At 49.6% G+C, this 9,696-nt stretch overlaps 1 protein-coding gene across 3 annotated transcripts in view; it reads left to right on the forward strand.

The window, feature by feature from the left end:
* Nucleotides 1-9,696, forward strand: part of bcor (BCL6 corepressor) — a 31,994-nt gene that overhangs the window by 15,205 nt on the left and 7,093 nt on the right. For 2 of the 3 annotated variants that reach the window (XM_029459035.1, XM_029459032.1), the window contains exons 4-9: nt 124-180; nt 663-828; nt 1,903-2,244; nt 3,348-3,641; nt 5,093-5,406; nt 6,594-6,878. In XM_029459035.1, the coding sequence (XP_029314895.1) occupies nt 124-180; nt 663-828; nt 1,903-2,244; nt 3,348-3,641; nt 5,093-5,406; nt 6,594-6,878 (1,458 nt within the window). The remainder of the gene's footprint in view (nt 1-123; nt 181-662; nt 829-1,902; nt 2,245-3,347; nt 3,642-5,092; nt 5,407-6,593; nt 6,879-9,696) is intronic. The other variant, XM_029459033.1, reaches the window with a different exon arrangement.

Genomic DNA, 9,696 nt, shown 5'->3' on the forward strand with positions numbered 1-9,696 from the left:
GTTATTTTGTGGGATTGTGGCTGCCTATTGTGTGTAAAGAAACTTGTGGAGAAGCATATCATAAATTCATAAAAAAAGATGATGATGGACAGATATATTGAGCCCCCCATTCTAATTGCTTAGATGGAAGTCATATCACGAGAGGGGAGTAATATAAGTCAACCTGCAGCTAACTGGGAGGTCAGTTCTTTACATTTCTTATCACATCTGCCTCTGATGGGCTCTGTCTCCTTTGTACTCTGTATCGCTGCACACTTCTTTTTTCCCCCTCTCTCTTCTTTCCTCTTTTTCATCTCCTCTATCTGCCTCAGGGCTTAGATGTATATGTTTCCTAGCCATGTTTATGTTTCAGGAAGGGAGATGCCAGGATTTAAGCCCCAGAGCGCATGGACTCACAGTGGCTGCAGTAGTCTAATCTGTGTCTTGATGCCATGCTTGTGATTTATCTGTCTACCTTTTTTGTCCTGTGCGTTTGTGTGTGTGGGTTTGATTTCTTTGGCATTTTCTTTGATTTTAAGACAATGTGATTTCTGACGCAATTTTTGCTTCTGTAGCTGTTGAGGCCAGATTGTAGGCTTAGAGAGGTCTGTGTGCGGCGTGGGCAGACGATGAGTGGGTTTCATGGGTTTTCTCTGCATTTGTGTGTGTGTGTGTGCGCACAGCGGGCAATGATGCGGTTCTCGGAGCTGGAGCTGAAAGAGAAGGAGGGCGGCGGTGTGTGTGTGTCTGCCTCGGCAGTGGCAGTAGAACGGGAGCTGGCAGGCGGCCAGCACAGAGAGCGGGTGCTGGAACACTGCCAACACACCACCAGGAGGGAAGAGAGGGAGGGTGAGTAACCCAGCACCACACACACACACACACACACACTCGTAATGCACGCGCACACACACATACACACGCATGCATCCACTCTGCAAATGAACACTCAGAAAGGAACACACAAACAATAGGTGCGCAGACACACTCGCATGCACTTGCAGCAAATGCTGAGGCAAGACCGGGTCACTCTAAAAAAAGACACACTCTTCCACACACACACACACACACGAACACACACACACACACACACACACAAGCGCGCACTCAAGCCAGCAAGCAGCGCAAGCAAACGAGCCAGCAAGAGAGACGTAGAGGGGGAGTTTTATTTTCAAGAAGTCTTTTGTGCTTATCTGCGCGGAGAGACGATCGAGAGGGAGGGCAAGGGGAGAAGGAGGGGCAGAGATTGCGTGAGTGAGAGAGAGAGAGAGTGAAAGCGTGGGGAGAGCTAGTGGGTGAAAGCGGATGGGAGAGCGCAACGGAAAGAGAGGGGGGGGGGAGGAGGGGGGTTAGTTAGGTTGGCTGGGAGCCCAGCTGTGTGTTGGAGCGAGGCCGCGGCTGACGTGCGAGCCTAATTATGGCATGGAGAGAGACAGAGAGGGAGAGGGAGTTGAGGAGAGGGGGGGAAGAGTCACGCTCAGTGTGAGAAGGGCGTGGTGCGGTCATGCCGTGGGGGAGGACAGAGAAGGGGTGGGGGGGGGTGATAGGAGTCGCCGTGTGCAGCGAGTGCGCAGGATGTTTTCCTTCCTCCTCGCTGGAAGTGCGAGCGGCTGCACTGAACAGTCAGCCCATTGGCTCGGCTCACATCAGATTAAAAAGTCTTTACCCCATCAAAGTTTTACTGCCTGTCTTTAAAGCAGAATAAAAGCTGGATGGTGTTTAACTGGCATTCTCCCTCTGTCAATCCCCCACCCTGTCTCACCCCTGCCCCTCGCTTCCCTACTCTCTTTCTGTCTGTCTGGTTTGTGGTCGGTCTGTCTGCGTTCTCTCCCCATGTCTCCCTTTCATCTTCTGTTACTTCTTTTCCTCCTTGCCCCCTTCCTCCCTGCCCACATTTCCATCCGCCTGTCTCACTGCTTTGCTCAGGTGTCCACCCGGCGTACGCAAACAACAGAGTTCCAGTCCTCCAGAGGTGTGGGGGCCTGAATGAGCCTTTGTCCCCAGGGCATAGGGCTCTCGAGGTGGCCAGAGGGGCCAGCCAAGGAGAGCTAAATGATGGAACCAGGAAGGTGAAGAGGGAGTCAGAAGGAGGTCATTGTTTGCCCCCCATTTTGACACCGGCGAAAGGTTACCCTGAAGAGAAGGTCAGCCCCGGATTTGGACTCGCCAGGAAACGCCAGCTCGGCCTTAAGGCTGAACCGGAGGACTCGGAGTGGGAGGAAGGAGATAGGGTGTTCCACCCAGAGAAAAGAGCCAAAATCTCTACAGGTGAGAATTTCTTTAACATGCACCGTCATCCACATGCTACTTCCATTTCCCTCACATCATCCCCTCGCCTTTCTTCATCTGCTTTCCGTGTATCTTTCTAATTCTGCCCATTCTTTCCCCTTCATCTTGTGTTATGCGGAGCACTGTCTCATCCCTTGTTCTTTTAAAGAAATCTTTATTTCTCTTGTCGCTTCCTCCTTCCCAATCAATTCCACCTTAAACCCGCTCCATCACTACCCCCGCTCTTTCCCCCCTTTACCACTCTCTGTCCCATCTTTCGCTCTGTGTGGCAGCCAGCTCAGAGAAGTGTTTAATCCTGCCTTTGAGCGGAGTGCGAGAGAGAAGCGAGGAAGAGGGACAGCCATTCTCTCTCTCTTCTTTCAGCTCTGCCGTTCCTCCGCTGCGCTTACCCACCCTCTTCAAAGCTGCGCTTTTCTTCTCATCTCTTCTCTTTTTTCCCTCATCTGTTTGGGTTTCCTTTTTTCTTTCTCCTGGCATGCGGTATTGGGCTTGCTCTCCCTGGCACTGGCACACGAGTCAAATACCCGTCCCCTGTGAATTTCAAGGGGGAGAACTCTCCCTCTGCTTCTCCAGTCTTTATTGCTTTGTTTCTCCGCCCAATTCTTGACTTGTCTTCCCTTTTTTCTCCTCAATCTGTCTGTTTTGCATCCCGCTCCTTGCCTTTCTGCATTTGTGTTAAATGTAACGCTTATAGGGGGTTTTACAAGCCATAAGAATGTAGTGATTACTGGCCTTTTTATTCTTTGTGCTTGGTTGTCTGCAGGTCAGTAGGTATGTAAATATAATAATTGTATGTGCTGCAGAAGGTGAGAGCAGTGTCTTCCAAGAGTTGAAACCTTTTATTTCCAAAATGTCAACTCACACTTTGACGAAAGACTGTAGTGGTTTAAGTTTATCCATGAGGTTTGTAATGACCTTTGTAAGTAAGGGATGAGAATTGTCTTCTATCTAATCTTTTAATTAGGGTTAAAACTTGAAAATGACCAACATTTCAAGGTTTTCACAGGATGACACCTTTGTAGGCAATATAGTTGTATATGAGAGATGGCAAGCAAAGCAAATTCTGTGTTTTTTATCTGCAGACGAGCGTGAGCAGGCCAGTCCTGATGAAGATGACGACGACGACGACGACGAGGTTCGGAAGCTCAAGGTCTGCATCGAGCTGAAGGGACTGCGCCTCAGCAAGCCCGCTGCCGGCGCAGCTTCCCCTGACGGGTGTCTAATCAAGCAGGAGAGGGCGTGGCCCCAGCCTCGATTGATGGCCCCGGTCCAGAGCATACGGGAACGCAAGATTAGGCCCGGTGAGCCGGAGGACAGAGCCGCAGTGCACAGAGCCGAGATCAACAGGAAATGGGGCTGCGAGAAGCTACTTAATGGTAAGAATGAACCGCCAGCCGTGCAAACCGCTGTTGTATCTGAGTTCAGCTAGGGTAACGGAAATCTATCTTTGGCTCACGTTTCACTTTCTTGTTGAGTGGGCTGACTTTGGGGGGATTTCCCGTGAGCCTTCTGGGAGGGGGCAGAGGAAATGAGGTAGCGAATACTTCCTCTTGCCAGAGGAAAATCTGAGGAATCAGAAATGGGACCTGGGGACTAAAAAGCTAAAATACCCCACCCCCTGTGGTTTTGGGCTTTTTGTTCAGCTGGTCGTCAGCGGGCTCGGTGAGAACGATGAAAGCGCGAATGAGGGAAGTGGCTGGTGGAGATATGCGTGGGCAGGTGTAGTGTGACTAATGTGTGATCAATGATTTTTCTCTTTCTTTTTTTCCCCACAAGACCAGTCACAGGGAATTGGAGGGCGGGGAGTGTGTGTGTGTCTGTGTGTGTGTGTGTGTGTGTGTGTGTGTGTGTGTGTGTGTGTGTGTGTGTGTGTGTGTGTGTGTGTGTGTGTGTGTGAGGGACTTATTAAAACCAGGGCTTTCCCTTATTCAGGTGCCCAAACTGACACAGAGGGAGGCGCAGACGAGAGAGAGAATAAAAGAGCAGGAGAGAGATTAAAGGAAGTGAATAAAGCAGGGGAGATTTTGGTTTTATGTTTCCTGCAGAAACCACACACTGAAATTTGCTTTATACTTTTTAGATAACATCACCCTGGCAACAGCCGTGTTTTTACAATGAATGTGGTTATTCCACTTTGTGTCTGTCAGGGCTGTGGGCTTTCTTTTTTCTTTCATTTTTTTTCAGGACTCTACTAATCGAATAAAACACATTAATCTCTGTTAAAAATCTTGTATTCTATATATACAGCCACTCTGCAACAGGGGTTAGATGGTGGCTCTATAATATATAATTTCACTTTCCTCCTCATTGGTTCTCAGCCTAGGACTGATTTAATGGACTGTTTATTCTAAAGGTTCTATTGTAACACAAATCAAACCTAGACCACATTCCTGAGTAGTTAGAAATGTTCTGCAATGATTCTTAAGATGAAATGTATTTCCATTTAGCTATTAAACAGCATTTTGACATTGTGGTTTCAAAGGCAGGTATTCTTCCTGTGTAAATATGTATACTATAAGAGGCTGAGACCAGACAGTGCCACATTTGTTTAAGGAGATTACTTATAGCAGTGTCCTTGCTGCATTGAATGAGTGTGCACAAGTTACTATGAGGGTGTTTGTGTGAGCCTGTGTGTGCGTGTGTTATTTATTTATTTATTTTCCTGAGCGAGCAGGCATGCTGTGCTCGCAGACAGCTCTGTGCGCTCATTAATAAACCAACAGAGGGTGAGAGATGGCCTTGCAATACCTTCCCATCCTCCCCTTCCACTGAGCTCTCGCACTATCAGCCGCTCACTCTGCCTCCCTCTCTTTTCTTTCTGCTTCAGGAGTAGCTACTTCTCCCCTTCCCCCCGGCCCACTGAAGGACAGAGCGCACCCGCCGGGCCCCTTCTCAGGTGACCGTGGCCTCAAGGAGCCCAGGAGGGGCCCCCCCTCTCCGGCCCCAGAGCCGTCCGTGGGAGGCCCCCCTCCCATCAAGCCCCGTCGCCATAGTGACACCGACAAACCCAAGGGCAAGCGGCCGTGCAAGACCAAACACACCAGTCAGAGGGAGCGAGAGCGGGAGAAAAGGAAAGAGGCCACACCTAACAGCCCAGGCCAGTGTTGTGTGGCTGATCTGGGAGCAGCTGAAGATGACAAGGTGAGTGCTGATAGGGTGTCTGGCCATGATACGGGCGTCTGGATGTTTGCAGCAGCGGAGGCTGTTTCAGTATGCCTGTCGGCGCCTCTGATTATGCAGCTGGGAAAGGGAGGGAGGGAGAGAGGAAGGAAGTATGTTTACAATGTTTAGAGGGCTGCTGGAGCTTTGACCTCCTCGTACCCTTATCGACTCCCTGCGGAGCGCCTGCATGCATGTGTGTTTGTCTCTGGCCTTAATTGTCGAACGCGTGTCATCGACGCTGTTTTGTGTGCAAGTGCGTGCCAAGGCTGCGAGTGTCTGTGTTTGTGAGCATTCCTGACATAACAACAAAACCCTGGAGCAATTATACATCGCACTCAGCGGCGAACACAAGGCTACATTTACACACACTCCCTCACGCACTCAGTGAGGAATGTGGCAGCCATGATCGAGCGTATGAAGTGCCGGAGTTCAAAAGAGGGGAAAAAAAATGTGCATGGGGAAAAATTGAAAGGGGGGGAAAAAAAGGAAGGCTAGTTGTTTTCCGCCCGCGCTGCTCTCCTCCCCTGCTCCTCCTCAGCCTGACAGCTGCTTCGACATGGAATTCCACTGAGAGGGCACGCACTTCACTCACACACTCACACACTCACACACAGGCAGGCAACTTCTTCTCTTGTGTGTTGCGCTGCGAGGGCTCTGTTGGTTTAGCGGTTAAAGAAAAGTGCTGTTTGGGGTGTGAACAGTTGGTGTGAAAGCTGTATGTGTGTGTGTTTTCAGTGATGCATAGTGTGTCTTCCACACACAATCATACCTTCAGTTGTGGGTAGTATATCAAATAATTAGTATTAAAAGAAATCTTCTTGAGAATAAACATCGAGCTTAATTGAACGAAATGATTATTCTTCTTGGAGGTGCTTTGGCTTTAAAGTGACCGCTGACACAATGTCCTTTACTTTGATTAGTTATTTGCCACTTCATTATTTTATCAAAAATCAATGATAAGTTTGTGTGAGTGTGAATGCATATACACATAACTGCATCTTCTTCAGAGTGTGTGTGTGTGTATGTGTAATTTCAAACACGTGTGTGTGTGTGTGTGTGTGTGTGTGTGTGTGTGTGTGTGTGTGTGTGTGTGTGTGTGAATGAATGTGTGTCCAGTCTGCTATGTGTCAGTGGCTGTAACTCTTTCTCTCTCCCTCTCTCCTCAGCTGAGTGAGCAGCGTGGCGCTCCGAGGAAGGGAGCTGCCTCTCCTAATCATTATCCCTGCTCTCCAGTCAAGCCCTGCTCCCCCGCCACGCTTTGTCCGCCTTCCCTGCAGCCCCAGGTGAACGGAAGATTGGGCGTAGCTCCACCCGAGGTGGTGGGAGTGCACAGGACCCCCCCTGCTGAGCCCCCCGTGGTGCGTCCGATCCCGCCAGAGGCTCGTCGGCTAATCGTGAACAAGAACGCCGGAGAGACTCTGCTCCAGAGAGCTGCACGGCTGGGCTACGAGGTAATAGGCTTTGCTCAAAGTCATCCTCTCTCCTCATCTCTTTCTCTCTTCACATTTTACACTCTTACACTTCATCGTCACTTCCAAATCTTCGCTTTCTCTCTTCTTAAATTGAGCTCATTTTCTCCCCCTACTTTGTTCCTGTCTGTGACACTGGCAGACATAGATCGGCTCTTTTTTTCAAAATTGTTTTTCTCCCCCTCTGATTCTTCTCTTGCATCTGTCTTATTCTCCTTCTTTCTAGCTCACTACTTTTCTTTGTGCATCATTTCACCCTTACTCATGCTTTGTTCTCGCCATACTCCATCTTTTTTGCTCCTCTTGCCCGCTACTCTCTCTTTCTCTCTCAGGTTTCCGCTCTCTCCCTCCCCCCTCTTTCCTCTCAGCACTCTTTCTCTTCCTCTCTTTGTGACTCAGATTGTCGTTGGCACCCCTCCTCCTCCTCCTCCTCCCCGCGAGCACACACGCACACTCCCCTCACCTCCCCTCCTCTTGCCTCGCTCCGCTCTCACATCTCATTAATTTTCCGTGAGGCAAAGTGTGACACACGCAGGCACACACACACACACACGCAGGCGCACACGCAGAGACATACACACACACACACACACAAGCATGTGCGTGCGCAGACAGCATGAGGGATCGGTGGGATCATTATACGGAGACTGATGCTCGCTGCCTCTCTCTGGCATCGGGAGTTTTTTTTTTTTCTTTCTTTGTGTGTTGCTGCCGATCGTTAGCTCCTAAACCAGATCCTCTCATTCTCCGCACATACAAGAAAGAATTAGACTGGTATATTTTCTACTGAATCTCTCAACTCCCATTGCCTTGAAAGCTTTTAATTAAAGTTGGATGGCCCGCTGTCTCGCTCTCGCTCATCCCTTGTGTTTCTGTTTGCGAGCCTAAACGTTTCTCCCCCGTTGTTGACAGATTTTACAAATTGATTTATTGATCAAAAGTGTGTGTGTGTGTGTGTGTGTGTGTGCGCGCGTGTGTGTGTTATCATTTTTATCACCAGCAGAGGTATCGTCACAGAACTGTAAATAGGTGTGGGTATCTTTTGTTGCTCATTAACCGGTTGCTTTATGGTTGTGTGTGTTTGTTGTACACATTTATGATGATGAGGTGTGTGTCTGTGATTATGTGTGCGTCAGAGTGAGAGAGAGCAAGAGTGTGAATGAGAGGTAAGCACTGGGAGTATAATCGCGTTCTAATGGCCCTCTAATGTGCCGTGGTGACTGTGGTTAGCAGTGGCGGCGGCTGTTTTTCTCCCTCGCTTGCACACACGCACACACAGGCACATGCACAGGGTGCAGCGCAGCAGCAGCAGGGCTCAGTCAGCCGTGCTGGAGAGAAGCTGGCTCGTCTCTCTGATTTATGCGTCTCTCTCGAACGTTTTTTTCCCTCCCTCTCCTTTTTTTTTTTTTTTTTTTTCTTCGTACCCCCTTCGCATTTTTCCCTTCCTGCGCTCCGCGTGTGGAGAGGGAAAGAGGGAGGAGGGAAGAGAAAACCTGAGACTACACAAACAAGACGCTGACCGCTGCGCAAACAACAACACCACCGCCTCCCCCCTCCCTTTTTCTCTCCCTCCCTTTCTCTCTCTCACTTTTCCTCTGTCTGTCTCTTCCTCTCTCTCTCTCTCTCTCTCTCTCTCTGTCTCTCTGTCTCTCTGTCTCTCTGTCTCTCTGTCTCTCTGTCTCTCTGTCTCTCTGTCTCTCTCTCTCTCTCTCTCTCTCTCTCTCTCTCTCTCTCTCTCTCTGTCTCTCTCTCTGTCTCTGGAAGCTCGTCTCTCACTGCCTGTGTGTGATAAGCCTGGGGCAGACCCCTGGGGCTCACACGCACACACGGACGTGCGTAGAGACACACCAATTTATGCATACCGCCTCACACATACACACTTGCATACAAGCCTGTAGACGCACAAAACGCTTGTCTCGCGCTGGTGTTTTAGCGCCGCAAGCTCTGGGCTTATCACACACAGGCAGAGAGATATGAGGGCCTGAGAGACAGAGGCACGCACGCACGCACACACACAAACACACAGCTCTCTTGCTGATTACACACACACACACACACACACACACACACACACACACACACACACACACACAAATATGCACAGAGAAACACCCGTTATGACCCAATAAGCACATGCACAGGCATCCTGACGTGTTCTTCTCCATATGCTGCACACAGCGACGACTCGCTGCTGTCGCCCACACACACAGACCTGCACATGCAAATTCAGAATCGCACACATACACACAGCCTACATGCTCACTGCACACACACAAGTACATCCAGAGAAACAGCGGTTATTACCCTGTAAGCAAATGCACAGGCGTCCTTTTCGAGTACAGACCTGCACATGCAGAACCACCTCATACACACATGCATGCAATTTAACACACACGCACGCACGCACTATTCTGTGCTGTTCCCGATGCCCGGCCGACACTGTGCATATTTCATGTTCGTTTAGTTTTGCGATCCGTGCCTCTGCACATGAAAGCCTACTCTCTCTTTCTTCCTCCCCTCACTCACTCCCCTTTTATTCTCTCTCTCTCTTTCGTCTGCCTGGCTCTCTGAGCATTTGAAATGGTAATGAGGAGAGATTCTGCGGATGTCTTCATCCCTCTCCCCCTCGTGCCGGGGCCCCTCAGCTCTGCCCATTGAAAGCTCAGATAAAGGTGCAATCTGTCATTTATTCTACTCACATGAATCACTTCTGATTTTCCCTCTCAAATCCATGTATGATCCAAGGAAAGAGGAAAACAAGATTGCATTTTAAGTGCCCAGTCAGACCAGCATCTATGAT

This window comes from Cottoperca gobio, chromosome 21 (assembly GCF_900634415.1).
Source record: "Cottoperca gobio chromosome 21, fCotGob3.1, whole genome shotgun sequence".
Lineage (NCBI taxonomy): Eukaryota > Metazoa > Chordata > Actinopteri > Perciformes > Bovichtidae > Cottoperca > Cottoperca gobio.